This window comes from Apium graveolens, chromosome 8, assembly GCF_009905375.1.
Source record: "Apium graveolens cultivar Ventura chromosome 8, ASM990537v1, whole genome shotgun sequence".
NCBI classification, from domain to species: Eukaryota; Viridiplantae; Streptophyta; class Magnoliopsida; order Apiales; family Apiaceae; genus Apium; species Apium graveolens.
The window spans coordinates 30,863,808-30,883,135 of NC_133654.1; the positions used below are offsets into that span (position 1 = coordinate 30,863,808).

The 19,328-nt window shown below is 35.4% G+C and overlaps 1 protein-coding gene across 1 annotated transcript; it reads left to right on the top strand.

The window, feature by feature from the left end:
* Positions 1-11,148: 11,148 nt before the first annotated feature.
* Positions 11,149-11,535, top strand: LOC141679452 (uncharacterized). The gene has a single exon (XM_074485953.1). The coding sequence runs from the start codon at positions 11,149-11,151 to the stop codon at positions 11,533-11,535; it is 387 nt and encodes a 128-aa protein (XP_074342054.1).
* Positions 11,536-19,328: the final 7,793 nt, after the last annotated feature.

Consider the following 19,328-nt stretch of genomic DNA (forward strand, 5'->3'; position numbering starts at 1 on the left):
CTCAGAATATCCATATCAGAACCCCTACATAGTGTGGCATGAAAAGTTTTCTCATTCAGCAAAAACACTATTCATAAGGGTTTCAAAAATTTCCCAAAAATTGGGGTTATTACAGTCTCCCCTCCTTAAAAGGATTCCGTCCCGGAATCAGATAGAAAATGAATAGGGATACTCTCTTAGCATTGCACTTTCTAACTCTCGAGTAAATTTTCCCACATTGTGGTTCTACCATCAAACTCTTACTAGTTTGATAACCCTTCTCCTAAGCACTCGTTCCTTTTTACTCTATACCCTTCCTGGTTGCTCCATATAGGTTACGTCTGGTTGCATGTCTATGCGCTCATATGCCCCTATTTGTCTGGAATCCGAATTACACTTCCTTAACATTGATACGTGGAACATGTTATGAACTTGCTACAGGTTCGGGGGTAGGGCTAGCTCATATGCTAACTTCCCAAACGTCTTAATATATCCAAGGGTCCAACAAATTGTAGACTTAGCTTTCCTTTCTTTCCGAACCTCATCAATCCTTTTTCAAGGGTTTCCGAGGGGATACCTATAACATTACTAGGCCCCCTATTTCATACTCTTTGTCCTTTTTGAGTCAAATCAACATACCTCTTATGTCCATCTTGGGTTACTACCAGCCGTCCTCTGATTAGATCTATTATATCCCTGGTCCTTTGGACTACTGCGGGTCCGAGCATCTTGCGCTCTACAACTTCATCCTAACATAAGGGAGATCGACATTATCTTCCCTCAAGGATCTCATAAGGTGACACCTCGATAATGACATATGATCTATTGTCGTGATATAACTAAATCCGCGTTAAGTGATCATTCTAATTTTTTTTTTCAAGTCTATTGCACAGACTCTCATTATAGCGTTTAGCATTAGAGCTTTTGCTTCTCAATATCCATTCTTTTCGAGTTCGTAATCGCTACTACCTTTCGTTCCTAATATTATACTGGTTATACTTTTGCTCGTTAGCGTTCTATAACCTTTTAATAACCACGTCAACCTTAGTATTACGAATGTGTTCCCATTCTGAATACCACCATAACTTTACTACTCCTTTTTCAGCTGTTTCTATTTTCGAAAGCTTAATCCTTCATATAGAAGTAAAAGAATTTATTGAGAGATCACTATGATCATGAACACTTGTTATCTCGCATAGTTAGTACAGAAGGTGGCCAGCCTTTAGTACTTGACAAGCAATTAAATAATAGTTGGTATCCTACTAAGCTTCTATCACACAGATAGACAGTCATTCGGCAATACCTCCCCTTCTGGAAGGGTTGTTCTTCTCAACTTACATGAAATGAAAAGAAGAGAAAAGAACGAACTGAAGAGAATTGTATATATAAAAAAAATATACTGCCACAAAATATCTGGCTTGGAACCTACCTCTGAACTATAGAGGTTTGTCATAGGAGAACAAAACATATACGTATTTATATCAGCATCAAGTATTATAGCATCGTATTTCCCATGCCTAAATATTTCTATTCCGTCCATCATTCTATGGACCCATGCTCTTCCTCGAGCTTATACACAATCACCTTTGAAACTCCCTCGATTTCGAAAATCGAACTTGGGATCTCATTTTAAGTTACCGATGTTCTATCCTTAATTCCACCTTTAAAAGGTACCTGCATCCTTCCATGGATAAATCAAGTCATATATCCCTGATAAGGGTGTCTTATTCAATCATTCCCACCTCGATAGTCTATACCTAACTTCATAATAGCATCCTTATTCAAATTGAGGTCAATCCATATGGCCTCCAAAAGATAACAATGGTCATCCACTTTTTTTTCTTGATTTGGTAATGATAACATGGATGTTCTGGAAGATATTGGTCATGTTCAACGTGAACTTCTTCTTAATAATTCCTTATTTACTTTTGTTGTTTATCTCAACAGTCATCTCAATGTTGGGATATCTTTCATATCTGGCGTCTCCCTTTCTGGGTATCATGCCACCGGTCTTACACTTTACCTTCTTGAAGGTCACTTCCTTCACCCAATTTTCTTAATTTCTTACTTTCTTGTCTCCTCAGTCTATCCGCGTCTCATTATTTATCCTTCGAATTATCTCAAGGTTTCCTCGAATCTTCCCAACTTACAGGGGATAAAATATATGTATCTCTTATACCTTCAACCATCAATTTAACTCATGGTGAATCACTCTCATCCGGACGATTACCTACTTTTCTATTTCTATTTCTACGAGTCTTTAGGGTTTCCTCATACCCAACTCCCTTATCATTCCTCAAACTCTCTTGCCTTTATATTCCTTTCTCTTATCGTTATTTCATGAACCAACACAACATAAGCATTGATTTCAAACATCCCGTCATTCTGGATTCGTGTCTTCAGAACGAATCTTGATAACTTTTACAACTTAGATTCATAATTCATCATACTCGTCTGCCTTTGTTCTGGCTCTTAAGCTTTTACACTATCTCCATAACCTTGGGAAGTACTTTCCTGAAAACAATTGACTGAACTTAAATCAGTTTATTATAATCTCTTGCTCCGTGCCTTCCTTGGCCTTTCACCAGCGGGTGGTCTCTCTCTTAGGAGGGTAAGTGACAAAACAGTCTTTTGTGGTTCGTCAATCATTTAGAATCTCAAATGATTCATCTATTTCCTTTAGCCAGGCTCTTGCCTCGACTGGGTCAGCTTGTTCCTTGGAACTCTGAGAGCTTAGCGACTTAAAGGTCATGAAAGAATTTCCCACCGCACTGTCTCCTCAGGGTGGTGGTTGGGGATAATAGTCTAAGTTCTCTTTAGACAGGTCCATGAATTGCCGTATAGGGGTACCATCTCGGGTCTCCTGTCCTTACTCGACTTTTGTTTCCTCAGTCTAAATATTTCTTCCTACTCCCCATAATTGGGGTCATCTTACATAATTTAAATCCTCATTTTCCACTTCATCATGTTATGGGTTCCTTTTGTCTTGGTGGCAACCTCCCTGACTATCACGTTCAGGGTTTGCTCTAACTCTTATTCCTCAAACTAGCTTTCATCTAAGATTTCATCTTTAAGCTCTTAAACCTTTGGAACCCAAATTCTATAGGAATACCTCATTATTCCCTTATCATCACTCTCGGTATTAATCTCATACCTATTTGTTGGCTCTCTGCCTTCATTCATCACTTTTACTGGCACAATATGTTCTTTTCCAATACTTCGGGCTGTATTGCTATCTCAAACAGCTTTTCGGTACCGGCTCCGGTTACCTTCACTACTATTTCCATTTTCTCAAAATCTCTTATAAACTCTCCAAAAGACATTATCATCTTGAGTCTCTCCTTTTTACTAAGGGCATCAGCCACCATATTGGCTTTCCCCGAATGATAAAGAATCTCCCAATCATAATTCTTGATTAGCTCTAACCGCCTCCTCTGGCGTATGTTGAGCTCTTTCTACGTAAGAATGTACTAGAGCTCCTATGGTTTGTGAATCTCACACTTCTCTCCATACAAGTAGTGCCTCAAATCTTTAGGGCAAAACTATTGCCACGAGCCCAAGCTCATGGGTGGGGATATCGAATTTTAAATTCCCTTAATTGTCTTGACGCAGACGCGATTATCTTGCTGTGCTATATAAGAAGCACCCTAATTTCTTATACGAAGCGTCACTTACAAATCACAAAATCTCATTTTCCATCCGGCAACGCCAACATAGGGAACGTCACCAACCTTTGCTTCGGTTCTTAAAAGTTGTTCTCGCATTTCTCTGTCCATTCGAACTTCTCAGTCTTACGAGTAAGCCGCGTTAAAGGGGCTACTATCTTTACAAACTTGAACGAACCTCTGGTAGTGACCGGCCAATCCTACCTCTGGTAGTCGACCCAACCAGGGTCATCAATTCATCAGTGGTCCTTTATCCAATCTCGTCAGGATCCTCCATGGGATCCTCCTCAGCAACTATCCCTTCTAGGACAACATCCTCAACCGCTACATCCTCAATATCAACATCATCCGGTCCTGCGTTAGGACGCTCTATTGGATCAACAATCTGATCTCCAATTAGTAATAAAACATCATCGCGTTGATGTTCCTCAACTTCAGGGTTCGGAGTCCCGCTACCATATACGATAACGAACTACGCTTCTATCGCTACATTTATAAGGGTTCCCATAAGGGTTTTAACTGTCAGTACTACGTTAGGTAGTCCGACTATGAACTTGGCAAGAGTTCTTATTATCTTAGTGAACTTATTATCTTAACGTCCCATCATCTCTGAGGTTTATAACGCTTGGCTCTGATACCATTTCTGTAACACCCCCAAATCCGGGGTCGGGGATCCGGGTTGTCACGAGTTCCATTTCCCTTAACAACACCCAATCTTAATAAATAATCAACTACTCTGTACTGTGACCCCACAATAAATACACACACCACAAGTTATAGTCTCAGAGATGAATATCCAAAAATAATCACAAGTTGTTTTATTCCACAATTATATGCCAATACACCTTAAACAGGTTTCTGAATAAATTTACATTTCTTTGCCATTATTACAATTCATAAATATACATAATCTGATACATCAAAAGTTGAAAGCCTAGCCTATTGGTAGTTCCTACCTCAGCTATGGCGGCATCAGTGCTTCTAGAAAACTGCGGAACGTCTCCTAACCTCTTGCGAATCGGGAGCTTGGTCCGGTTCATCTTGTCTATCTGATGTTGTGTGATGAAAGAAGAAAGCAAGGGTGAGCAGCAAGCCCACCAAAATAATATGTATAATGATTAACAATATATGAGCCTTCTCATAGTACTCATGAAAGTCTTGGTCAAAAGAAATGAACCAAGTTGATATCTTAATGCGATGAAGTCGCAAAATATTCAGTATATATATATATACATATATACTTTTCAAAATATTGGAAGTCCTCTTCCATGCACAATATACACAAAGTCCCAGTGTATAACTGTATAAAAAAAAATATCGTTGCAAGGTGATCTCATATATCTAACCTTGTCTCAACGTTTTTCTGAAAATCTTTGTCATTCATAAGACAATTATTAATTAGATATAAGTTTAAAAGATGAAGTTATAAGATACCCCAATATACTTATATCTTTCCCAAATACTACTTGAACTACCACCGTTCAAGTTATAATTAACTTCAAAAGTTCATCACATAGATGAGACTATAAGGCAAGATTTGAATAGATTAAATCTTTAAAATATTATCAAAATAAAATGAAGTTACGAGATACTTCATTTGATGTAAACATCATTTTGAAAACTTGACCCTGCCAACACTCAACAATCGCCCAACCGTAGCCTTTCTATCGAAGTGCTCTGGGTAGTGTTGCAGAAATTATCCAATTGGATGATGAACTCATTACGGGAGTTTGCCGCGCCAGGAAGACCACTTACGATGATCAGTCGTAGTAGTACAACCCCACCATTTTCTACATGTAGAGGAGAACCTGTCGGATTTACTTGTCAACCGAACACTGAACTCCTAAGGAATGGACCGCCTTAGCGGAACTTCCAGGCCATTTGGGCCAATATAATAAGGCTGGGCCGGCGCTACTCGGCCACTTACGCCACTCCTAGTTCAGATGAAATCCATGACTCTGAAACGTAAAGCTTGTCCCCACTTTCCCCAAGTAGAAACTTGTTGATACGGCTCCACCAAGAAGTCGTATCTATTTGGAAAGGAGAACTCACCGATATTTCCCAGGCGATGCCTGTTAATGGATTAACTTGTTCCAAGAATTTTACTTCCCGAGTGTTGGGTAAGTAATCAATTCATTTATCAAAACAGCAACCTTGTTGCGAATATAAAACACACCACAGAGCCGGATCCCTCAGGTTTTGAGCGAGTATTTAAATCCCCTTTGAAAGGAGGATCTTAAAAAAAATGAGTTTTGGGATCCGCTCTAACTTTTAAAAAAATCATTTTGAAGACTCGCAAAACATTTTTAAGAATGTTTGGAGTGAAGCTGATTTAATGAAGTAAATCAGTCCCCAGAATATTTAGAAAATGTCTGAATATTATTATTTAAATAATATTCCCATAAAGAATAATCTTTATAAAATAATTGAAGTAGAAGTATTAAAACTTATACTTGAAATGAATAGCAAATAATCAAAGATATACTTATACGAAAGTAATATCTTTATTTGAATAATCAAAAGTAAGTTTGATTATCGACACCTTATTCTTTAATACAATAAAGAATATTATTAAGTAATAAGCGGAGTCATAATACCTCGAATGAATACTATAAATAATATTCATAAAATAAAGGAGTCATACATCCTCAAATGAATATCCAAGTAATATTCAATAATAATATAAACTGAGTCATAAGCCCTCGAATGAATATTCAAATAATATTCAAATAATAAAATAAACTGAGTCATAAGCCCTCGAATGAATACTCAGATTAATATTCAATTAAGTAAAATAAAGGTATCGAATAAACCTTATTCGATCCATAGTTTTAAAAACTATATCCATATATATATATATATATATATAATATACTCGGGAACATCGACTCCCGGTTTAGAAATATGTTCACCTTTTATCCCCTATACTAAGGGTATACGCAACTACTTGCTTATTTCTAGCATAGGTATTATACAACTATAAGCATTGAAATCAACAGATAGATAACCAGATTACGAAACAGACATGCATATATACCATATCAGCATGCTCCAATATATCGCAAAATTTGCTAATAACAATCATGCACTATCACAAGATAATGCATATACATATATTTACATCACAACAACAGTATATCGGGTAGAAAACTTGCCTGAGCGACTGGGGGTTACGAATGGCTCGGGACGAGTCTGGTAACCTATAAACAACAAGTAAGTTGGAATTAAACCAAAGTCACTTGTAAATCTATACTCTAACCAACTCAGACTCTAACGCTCGTTTTGCGCTTACTGATTCTCTTAAGTCACTCGAGTACCCTCGGCTCCACCATTTTTAATAATTTAACCTTTACGAGTTTTAAGGCGATTCCTTCGCGAGTGTCTTACCAACTTCCTAACACACTTACCATAAATGTTTCATGCATTAATTAACCCTTTTTGGTCTTTAACCTATGTTTCAAAGTAAGGCGAGGGGAAAAGTTTCGTTCGCGAAATGCCGTTACTTGAAACGGTCGTTTCTCCTAAACCGTGCATCGGAATCGAACGAACTACATATAAAAATGAAGCTCGTAACATGAGCTATCTAAACATGGCAGTGGTCATAATCTAGCAGGGGGTTCTCGGGTCCTAATGTTATGCACAAAAATAGTCCAAAGAAAATCGGACGTTACGACGGCTATGTTTACGCGATTACCAATGTTTAAACTACTCCAATTAACCACCAACCAACTCATAACCATCAATACAACAAAACTTCACCTAAACCATACCACATCAGTCCATAATCTCCAAGGTTTTCAACTCAAACAACCACAATCACGACCTATGAACTATAATCAAGCTTCAATTACCAAAAACACTTCCAAATCAAACCAAACTACTAATAATCACAATCCATGCTTCTCATTTCACAACACCAACCATTAAACTTACTAACAAATAAAGTAAAGGCTAGGGTTTGAAGTTTATACCTTCCTTGGGAGGTGTTAAGTTGCTAGGAAGCCTTAGGGAGCCTCCTACAAGCTTGATCATGATTATTTGGACGAGACTTGTGAACAAGAGTTGTAGGCCATCTCAATACCTTTCCAATGAGCTATAGAACACAATATTTGAGTGAGAAATGAAGGAGATACAGCAGTTTTAGTGTTCTGGTTCTGTTTTGGTCGAGAGCATGAAGAACAATGCCTTGGTTTCTTTTTGATTTTGATGAAAAATGATTTGCTTGGCTTGGTTGGTTTGATTTTTGTGTTTGTTTTAGTAAATTACCTAGTTGCCCTTGATTTTGTGTGGTTAAAAAGCCACCACATCTCCTTCTTTCCCATGTCATGCTTGTGTCATCCTCATGATGTCATCCTCCCCTCCTTGTCCTCTTCTCATTGGTTGGGTGACATCATCCTCTCTAATCCCTTTGATTAACTTCCTAATTGTTTGCCTAATGATCGCTGATCTGTTATACGGTTCGCTTAACTTTCGTTTTCGTTTATCGTTTGAAGGATCATACCCGGGATCTTATTACTTAGGTTCCCTTAACCTTTCTCAATATATTATATTCCTTTTATGATCCTCTCCTATAATCCTTTAATTTAAATCTTTTTATCCTGTTACCTTTTTCTCAAATCTTTCCGTATCTAGTGTATTTCCGGGAAAAATCAAAGTGTTCGGATTTGGATTCTGACGATCTTTACATACACTTATATCCCATATAAAGTACTAATAAAATCTCAGAATATCCATATCAGAACCCCTACATAGTGTGGCATGAAAAGTTTTCTCATTCAGCAAAAACACTATTCATAAGGGTTTCAAAAATTTCCCAAAAATTGGGGTTATTACACATACACACACACATTATGTTATTAATAATTTTGAAATAAGAAATATTTTATATAAAATAATTTTATTGACTAAAATTTATAATTTTTATTGGTATTTATAGATATATATACAAATGACATTTATATTTTACTTAAAAGATAAATTCTAACCTGGTGCGAATTATTATTAGTTTAATTTTAGTTTTTTCTTAACCCGGATCAATTGTACACAATATTCTGTTTTTGCCTAAAACTCATTATGCTTATCAAATCCAACTAATTATATTCAGTTTTAATTTAATTTGTTTAAGCTAAAATATATGATATAATTTTAGACCGGATAAAAGTATATATTATTTTGTTTTAGTCCGTCTAATATTTTTTTGCTTTTAATTTTATTTTATATTTGATAAATTGTATAAACCTTTTTTAGTCTTGGTGAATAGTTTATATTTATATTGTTTTGATCTATCCTGACACTATTATAAAAAGTGATAAATTATCTATATTTTCAATATAATAAAAAAAAACATGGATATATATATAAGAAAACCAGTAATTATATAAGCCCGTTATATCAATCAAATCTAAGTAATTATATTTAGTTATTTTGAATTTTATTTTACTCCGGGTTGAATATTGTTTTGTTTACCTCAGATGAGTAATATATTATTTTTTCGTCCGTGTCATTATATCGAACAACGAATTATTTTCAATTTTAGTTTTGTTTCAGTTCGGTTAAATAACATGATTTTTTTTAACTGCGTCAACAATATTTATTATCTTCTTTTAGCATGATGCAGTAAATTCAATGAACTACATATATTTTTTTATTTGTTATTTTAGCTTGAATCAATAGTATAATTTTGTTTGAATATGGATGAATAGTGTATATTATTTTCTTTTATCCTGCGTCACTATACCCACCAACGGACTATCTTTTATTTTAGACGGTTGAGTAGTATATTTTTTTGGTCCTAGTGAATAGCATATTTTTTATTTTCCCGAGAATATTATAAATATTTAATTTTATTTATATTTATATAATTACTTTATTAAATATTAATTTAATAATAAGACAGTTAATAATTTTTCTTATAAAAAATTAGAATCACAATTACTCAAATAATTACATAATATATCAACATAATTGCCTACTACTATGTTCAATCGGAGACCTCTGATGGTTATGGGATGGGTATGGTTATGGGATGGTTATATAAAGTCATGTGAAATTCGGCGGAGTGAAGACTCCATGGTATTGTGGTATTGATTGTCGAGTTAAGTTAGCAACATGAATAGATGAATAGAAGAGTAATCACGTTGCTTTTAATTTTTTTTTTTTATTTTTATGAAAATAATTTATACATATATATATATAAGTAGTTAAGGTAATCCGGTAATTTTAACGTGTACAAAAAAACAGGTACCGTACCAAAAACTTTCAATGTTTCGTATTTTATATAATAGTAATAGATATAATCACAATTACTCAAATAATTAAATAATATATCAACATAATTGCCTACTACTATGTTCAATCGGAGACTTCTAATGGTTATCGGATGGGTATATGAAGTCATGTGAAATTCCGCGAAGTGGAGACTCCATGGTATTGTGGTATTGATTGTCGAGTTAAGTTAGCAATATGAATAGAAGAGTAGTCAGGTTGCTTTTAAATTTTTTTATATTTATGAAAATAATTTATATATATATATATGTAAGTAGTTAAGGGTAATCCGGTAATTTTAACGTGTACCAAAAAAAAGGTACCGTACCAAAACTTTCAATATTTCGTCTTTTTTATAAGAGTAATAGATATGTAATAAAAAGGATATGTCAGCTCCAGGTACATATGAATCCCGATGAAGAAAATATTTCGAAGCCCGTAAAATTATGATCATTAGTCCAGAAAGCAGAGCCTTATAATAAACTAATACGGAAATTGAAAACACAGAGGATTTGAAAATAAATCTCAAAACCGAGTGATGACATGAACGCCAAAACAGAGAACCACATATTTACGCACGGAGGAATAACGCCAAAGCATAGAACTACATATTTATGCAATAGAGGATTAACATTAAAACATTCCTCGAGCTCTGATACTAACTATTAACGTACATCCTACAAAGATCTAAATAACAGATTCATGCTCCTCACTGCCAGCTCATTAATCTGCCACCTGATTCCATGACTAACTTATTAAGTATATAGATATATACCCTTATGTATGATTATATACAAATAGATATATAATAGAGTTTAACTTGAGGAGTAAGTTTGTACAATAAAGTTTTACAACATTGCTTGATTCAACAATTGAGTTTTATTTCATCTTCTACATTACTTGATAATCTATTATAGTGTTTATATTACATCAAATTATATGGTATCAGAGTTTCAAAATGTAATGAAGATTCATATATGAAGTTTTCAATCTTGTTTCCGCTTGTTCCGTTGGTTTATCGTATTGCTTCCTTCGTCAGTCTTCATCTTCTTCATCAATCTGTAATCCTCTGAAATTCAGGTGTTTTCATATCTGAAATTGTTATTTTTAGCATCGTAACCTCTTAATTGATTCCTGTAAATGATTGATTTAGAGATTGTTTCTTAAATTAAATAGAGAATTTCTTGATTGAATCATTCATTCTAATTCATTACAATATTTTATAACAAACTCGATATCCATGGCTGCTACTCAGAACACAACTCAAAATGTTGTTGATTCTTCTAGTGTCTATTATGTTCACCCTTCAGATGCTAATGTAAATCAGTTAGTCTCTGTGAAATTTAATGGAAATGGATATAACAATTGGAAAGGAAGTATGATGCTTATGCTCTTTGCTAAAAATAAACTGAGTTTCGTTAATGGAACTATTTTTGTACCTGTGCCTGGTACTGATGAGTATAAGGCATGGGAGAGATGTAATAATCTTGTCATTTCTTGGATCATGTATAATCTTGATGAAATGATTGCTCGAAACATGTTACTTTTGAAGTCTGTCAGGGATATATGGAAGGACTTAGAGGATAGGTTCGGATCTGCATCAATAACTGTTATGGATATGTTGTGAACTTGATGATTGCATTAACAAAACACCTTAGTAGATTTTACTTAGTGAAAAATGTAGCACTCGACGGATAAGAAATATAGTCCCGACGGATGAGTCAATATAGTCCCGACGGATGATGATTTATTATCCATCGAGTGAGTAGCTTGTGTAATAATGAGTCTGTAGCACATTTCTGTATACACCTTGTTTAGATTCTTTAGTAGCACTCAAGTCATGTTGACTTTAATTAGATATGCATAATAGGTTGATTAACTGTACATAGATGATGTCTTGCAATTCTGCATAAATGAAGTGAAGTTAAGTGCTAGATAGCTACCTGACGGATAAACAACAATGCCACTCGACGGATGATTAACAAGGCAACCCGATGGATGATCATGTACCCGACGGATAATCAATTCAAACATCTGTTGACAGTGACAACACAGTCACATGTGTCGAGTGTATGCAAAAGGAATGTGGAAGCCTATTCAACTGGGTTTTAGAGAACAAAGAAGCATTGCCATTTCCATGCTATTATGAAGATATTCAAAGATGCTGGAATAAAGTAATGAAGGAGCAGAGTATTAGACTTGATAGGTTTTATTTTATTATCTTGTCTTATTACTTTGTAATCTTGGTGATATATAAACCAAGAAGTAGCAAATAAAACAACAAGAACACTAAGCAGAAAATTCTTAGAGAAACATTTGTAAGCTGTATTCTTAGCATTTCTCTGTAAAACTTAGTTGTTCATATTTGTAAGCAGCTGTGAGCTAATCTTGCTATACAGAGTTCTCTGATATAATATATATCTCTGGTGGATACATTCAAATCCACCAGAAAGTTTTTAAAGACTTGTGTTTTTAATTACTTGTGTTTTGATTCATTCCAAGTTATTATTCCGCACTTTACAAATCAATTCACACATATATATATTTTAAGTTAGAACACTTTTAAACCAAGAAAAAGTTTCAAGAATTCCATTCAACCCCCCTTCTGTAATTCTTGTTGTATTGTTATGGATTAACAATTGGTATCAAAACAAGCTCTTGAAGAACAAAGAGTTTAAAGATCACAACAAAACAACAAGATGAACAAGAAGGATGTTGGAGTCAGGATTCCTTTTCTGGATAAAGATAATTACTATCATTGGAAGGTAAAAATGCATCTCCATTTACTTTCTCAAGATGAGGCCTATGTGGATTGCATAGAGAGAGGTCCTCATGTGTCAATGAGAGCTGCAACTGAAAACGAGCCATCTGTCCCCAAGCCAAGACATTAATGGTCTGATCCTGATATTGAACAAGTCAGGAAAGATAAGAAGGCCATGAATATCCTGTTCAATGGAGTTGATGGTGACATGTTTGACAACATCATCAATTGCAAAAATGCCAAGGAAGTTTGGGACACTATACAGATTATCTGTGATGGCACTGAACAAGTTAGAGAAAACAAGATACAACTACTAATTCAGCAATATGAGCACTTTCATAGTGAAGATAGTGAGTCTTTCACTGACATTTTTAGTAGATTTCAAAAACTACTAAATGCTCTGAAGTTGCATGGAAGGGTCTATCAGACAAAAGACTCCAATCTTAAGTTCTTTAGATCTCTTCCAAAGGAATGGAAACCTATGACAGTCTCATTAAGAAACTCTCGAGATTACAAGGAGTTTACTTTGGAGAGACTGTATGGCATCCTGAAAACTTATGAACTTAAAATAGAGCAAGATGAGAGAATGGAGAGAGGAAAGAAGAAAGGAGGATCCATTGTACTAGTTGCTGAGTTAGAAAAAGAGAAGGAGATGAAGATGGAAGCTGTTGAATCAACTTCAAAGGTCTGTGAAAACAAGGGCAAGGGGGTGATAGCAGAAAATGAAGATTCTTTGAGCCAAGATGACGTGGAAGATATTGATGAACATCTAGCATTTATTTCCAGAAGATTTATCAAGCTCAAGTTCAAGAAGAACTTTGGAGAAGCTAAGCCAAATAGAAACATGGTGGATAAATCAAAATTCAAGTGTTTCAAATGTGGCTTGGCAGGGCACTTTTCCAGTGAGTGTAGAAAGTCAGATTCCAGCAAAAAGAAGTTTGAGCCTGTGGATTATAAACAGAAATATTTTGAGTTACTCAAACAAAAGGAAAGGGCTTTCATTACACAAGAAAATGACTGGGCAGCAGATGGTCTGGATGAGGATGTCAGTTATGTCAATCTAGCCCTAATGGCCAAGTCTGATGATACAGAGACAAGTTCTTCAAGTAATTAGGTAATCACCACTAACCTTGCACATTTATCTAAAGTTGAGTGTAATGATGCAATAAATGACATGCCTACACAATTATATCATTTGCGTGTTACACTTAAGTCTCTTACTAAGGAAAACGCTAAAATCAAAGAAAACAATTTGTTTTTAAGTGAGAGGAATAATGTGATAGAGTCTCAGTTCATTGAATTTGAAAAACTGAGAATTGAGTGTAAAATTGCTAAGGATGAATTAACTGAGTCTTTGAAGAAAGAAGAGATCTTGAAGAAGCAGCTTGAACGAGAACAGAAGGTGATTAAGGCATGGAAAACATCTAGAGATGTTCATGCTCAAATCACCAAAGTTCAAGGTATTGAGTCCTTTTGTGATGAAGCTTGGAAGAAGAATAAGGAGAAGCTGGAATCCAACTTGGTTGAGGGATTTCTAACAGATGTGGACTCGACAGATGATGAGAGTCATCCGTCGAATAACCAAAAGAATTATCCGTCGAGTGATATAAATCCTCATCCGTTGGCTGTGAGCAAACCTGTGAGTAAAACCAAACTTGCCAAGTTAAATGAAAAGTATGGATCAGTTTCCAAAAACTTCATTTCAGGAGAATCTAGTCAAGTGAAAAAGGAGAAAAAGGTTAATGTTGGTCATATGACTGTCAAGCAATTGAGTGACAGACTGGAAAAGATTGAGGTTAAAACAGAGGCTAAAAAGAAAAATAATAGAAATGGTAAAGTAGGAATTAGCAAGCATAACAACTACACACCTGATAAATATGCTCCAAGAAAAATGTATGTCAAGTGTGGTAGTGTAAATCATTTGTCTGTTAATTGCAAAATTGCCATGCCTACTTCCATATCTGTGCCACCTCATTTTCCCAACATAAATGCCTTTCCTTCTATGCCTATGAATGTTATGTCTACACTGAATATGAATGCATAGTTTGCTAATATGCCATTTGCACCTAATCCTTATTATGCTGCATTTAGTATGCCACAAATGCCATTTAGCATGCCTTACTGGAATAACATGTTTACTAATAGCATGCCATTTCCTGTTAATCAAAATATGCATGATAATTCTGCTGTAATGATTGGTTTCAAAGGTCCAACTCAAATGACTAAGGATGAATCTGATATCCCCAAGTCAAATGAGATCAAACCTAAGAAACAGAAAAAGAAAGCTAACAAGGCAGGACCCAAGGAAACTTGGGTACCAAAATCAACTTGATTTGATTTTGATGTGTGTAGGGAAACAGAAAGAATCTATGTTACTTGGATAGTGGATGTTCAAGATACATGACTGGTGATTCTACCCTGCTCACAGAGTTCAAGGGGAGAGCTGGCCCAAGTATTACCTTTGGAGATGACAGCAAGGGTTATACTGTGGGATATGGCTTGATTTCAAAAGATAATGTCATCATTGAGGAGGTTGCCTTAGTGGATGGTCTCAAGCACAATTTGTTGTGTATCAGCTAGCTTTGTGATAAAGGCAACTCAGTAACCTTTAACTCAGAAGCCTGTGTTGTGACAAACAAGAGAAGCAACAAAGTGGTTCTCACTGGTGTGAGAAAAGGGAATGTGTACCTAGCTGACTTCAACTCATCAAATGCAGAATATGTTATTTGTCTTCTCAGCAAAGCAAGTCAGGATGAAAGTTGGTTATGGCACAAGAAGCTATCCCATTTAAAGTTCAAGGCCATGAATGAACTAGTAAAGAAAGAACTGGTTAGAGGTATTCCTCAAGTGGAGTTTTCTAAGGATGGACTGTGTGATGCTTGCCAGAAAGGAAAGCAGATCAAAGCATCATTCCGAAAGAAGCTTGATTCAACAATTGAAGAACCTTTGCAACTGCTACAAATGAATTTGTTTAGACCAGTCAATGTGTTGTCTATCTCAAAGAAAAGATTTTGCCTAGTAATTGTAGATGATTTCTCAAAGTTCTCTTGGACATATTTCCTAAAGTCTAAAGATGAGGCTAGTGAAATCATCATCAATCACATAAGGCAAGTCAATAATCATCCCGATTTCAAAGTTAGAAGAATCAAGAGTGACAATGGAACTGAGTTCAAGAATTCTGTCATGAGAGCATTTTGTGAAGAAAATGGGATTTTGCATGAGTTTTCAGCAGCAAGAACTTCACAACAAAATGGAGTAGTAGAAAGGAAGAACATATCACTTATTGAAGCTGCAAGGACAATGCTTGAAGAATCTAAATTACCAACATATTTCTGGGCTGAAGCTGTAAATACTGCAGGCTACACTCAGAATATTTCTCTGGTTAATCAAGCAAAATGTATGACTCCCTATCAATTGTTCAAGAACAAGAAGCCAACTCTAAACTTTCTACATGTCTTTGGCTGCAAATGTTATATCTTAAGAAATCAAACTGATCAGAATGGGAAGTTTGATGCTAAAGAAGATGAAGGAATTTTTGTTGGATATGCTGTTGGTAAAGCATATAGAGTCTACAATCTAAGAACCAACATTGTTGTGGAATCAATACATGTTGTGTTTGATGATAAAAAGATTGAAGGACTACAAGATGGAGATTACCATGAGAGCCTCAAATTTGACAATGTGGAGATGGTTAGTGATGACAGTGATGATGAAAGTGATCAAGAAACAGTATCAAAGGATAATGCAGAAAAATCCACTATCAATGAAGCACAAAATTCAACATCTGTCGAGTTGCAAAATGCTTCATCCGTCGGGAGACAATCTGCTCTATCCGTCGGGAGACAACCAGTTTCATCCGTCGGTACTCAAAATTCACCATCCGTCGGGTCATCAAAAGAAGCTGGAAGTCAGAATAGATCGCTTACAGAAAGTTCCCCTTTCTCAAATCAAAGATCCATTAACTCAGGGGGAGTTTTTTACAATCAAAACTCAATCACACATCAAGACAACAATGAGGCCTCTTCATCTAGAGCTAATCTACCTTAACAAAGGAAATGGACAAAGGATCACCCATTTGAGCTCATCATTGGTGATGTATCTTCTAGAGTTCAAACAAGAAGAGCAACTCAAGAAGAATGTCTATATAACAGCTTTCTTTCTAAGGAAGAACCAATAAAGGTAGAAGAAGCTTTGTTGGATCCTGATTGGATTTTAGCTATGCAGGAGGAGCTAAACTAATTTGAGAGGAATAAGATATGGAAGTTGGTGCCCAAGCCTAAAGGAAAGAATCCAATAGACACCAAATGGGTATTCAGAAATAAGATGGATGAAAATGGCATATTTGTCAGGAACAAAGCTAGATTGGTTGCTAAGGGCTATTGTCAACAAGAAGGAATAGATTTTGATGAAACATTTGCTCCTGTTGCAAGACTTGAAGCCATCAGAATCTTCTTAGCCTATGCAGCCCATGCCAATTTTAATGTCTATAAAATGGATGTCAAAAGTGCATTTCTGAATGAAGATTTGGAGGAGGAAGCCTATGTGAGTCAGCCTCCTGGTTTTGAAGATCCAAATTTTTCAGAATATGTTTACTATCTTTTGAAAGCACTTTATGGACTGAAGTAAGCACCTAGAGCGTGGTATGACACTTTGTCAAAGTTTCTTTTAGAGAATCACTTCACTAGAGGTACTATAGACAAAACTCTTTTCTTTAGAAATGTTAATGGCTCTAGTATACTTGTTCAAATTTATGTAGATGACATTATTTTTGGCTCTACAGATGAAAAACTTTGCAAAAAGTTTGCCAAATTGATGCAAAGTAAGTATGAAATAAGTATGATGGGAGAACTAACTTACTTTCTTGGTTTGCATTTTAAGCAAGTTAGTGATGAAATATTCATTAGTCAAACTAAATACATTTATGATCTTTTGAAGAAGTTTGATCTAATGGATTGCACATCTGTAAAAACTCCCATGGCCACTGCAACTAAGCTTGAATTAAACACTACTGAAAAGTATGTGGATATTTCAAGTTATAGGGGCATGGTTGGCTCACTTCTTTACTTAACAACTAGTAGGCCAGATATAATGTTTGCTACATATTTGTGTGCTAGATTTCAGGCTGATCCTATAGAATCTCATTTAGTAGCTATTAAGAGAATTTTCTGATATCTCAAGGGAATACTAAAACTTTGCATTTGGTACCCTAGAGATTCTGGTTTTGATCTAACTGGTTATTCAGATGCAGATTATGCAGGTTGTAGAATTGATAGAAAAAGTACAATAGGAACCTGTCAATTTCTAGGAAACAAGCTTGTGTCTTGGTTCAGTAAAAAGCAAAATTCAGTTTCTACTTCTACAGCTGAAGCTGGATATATTGCTGCTGGCAGTTGCTATGCACATATTTTGTGGATGAAAAACCAATTGCTAGACTATGGTTTGCAAGTTGAAAGAATTCCCATTTTCTGTGATAACACAAGTGCAATGGTCATCACTGAAAATCCAGTACAGCATTCAAGGACAAACATCAAGTATCACTTCATAAGGGAACATGTAATGAATGGTACTGTGGAACTACATTTTGTTCCAAGTGAAAAGCAGCTTGTAGATATATTTACCAAGCCACTGGATGAATCCACCTTTTCAAGGTTGGTAAGTGAGTTAGGTATGCTAAATTATTCTTAAATCTTTTCAGATAATTTGCAAGTTGTAATGCAGCCAGAAACTTAATTGATTTTTCAGTCTTGGATTAAATTTTGGCTAAGTCAAAATTTACATCTCGACGGATGATCATTATCCTTCGAGTTTGATCATCCGTCGGTATACATTTTGTTAATAAAATCAATTATTTTTCTGGAATATTTTATGACTCGACGGATCACTGATTTATCCCCATCCGTCGAATTGTCTTATTTTTAGCCGTTGATTCCCTGAACATTATCCATCGAGTATACTTACAGTTTGCAAGTATAACACGACGGATAATTGAAGGAATTTTTACAATTTATTTCTAAACGGCTATTTTGGGCAATTCTTATTGCTTACTTTATTTTACTTTATTATTTTTGACAGTTATTTTTGAGATAGTATAAAAGCATAATTCATTTTCATTGCTTTTCTTTTATCACTCTCAAATCATCTGCTCTAAATTCTCTCTTTCTCAAAAGCAATTATCATCTCTATCTCTGCAATTTCCACTCTCTAACAATGGCACCAGTTGTCAAGATCATGTCACAAACTGGATTTATCTATGAGAAGAACAACTTCACGGCTCTAGTAAACAAGGGGATTCAACAGTCTGGTGACTACCACAAAATGATGGATTTTGTGAAGAACTGCAAACTCAACCATGTCATGCTAGAATCACCCACCATCTTCTGTGAGGTTGTTGAAGAAATATGGTCAACTGCTGTGTACAACTCAACTGATAAGACCATCACACTCACTATTAAAGGTATGTCAATAGGATCATCTGGAATATGCTGCAGCATACCGAACTGTCTCAAGATTCTGTCTGGCATGACATACTCGACAATCTCGAAGCAAATAAGTGGAATACGACCGAGACTCATATACGAAGCATCCATCAGATCGACATCATAGTGCTTTTTAGATTAGTCCACCACATTAAAGAATAATCGATAAGGCTCCCATGTCAC

Coding starts and splice junctions, on each gene's coding strand:
- LOC141679452 (XM_074485953.1), top strand. CDS start 11,149: ATGGCTGCTACTCAGAACACAACTCAAAATGTTGTTGATTCTTCTAGT.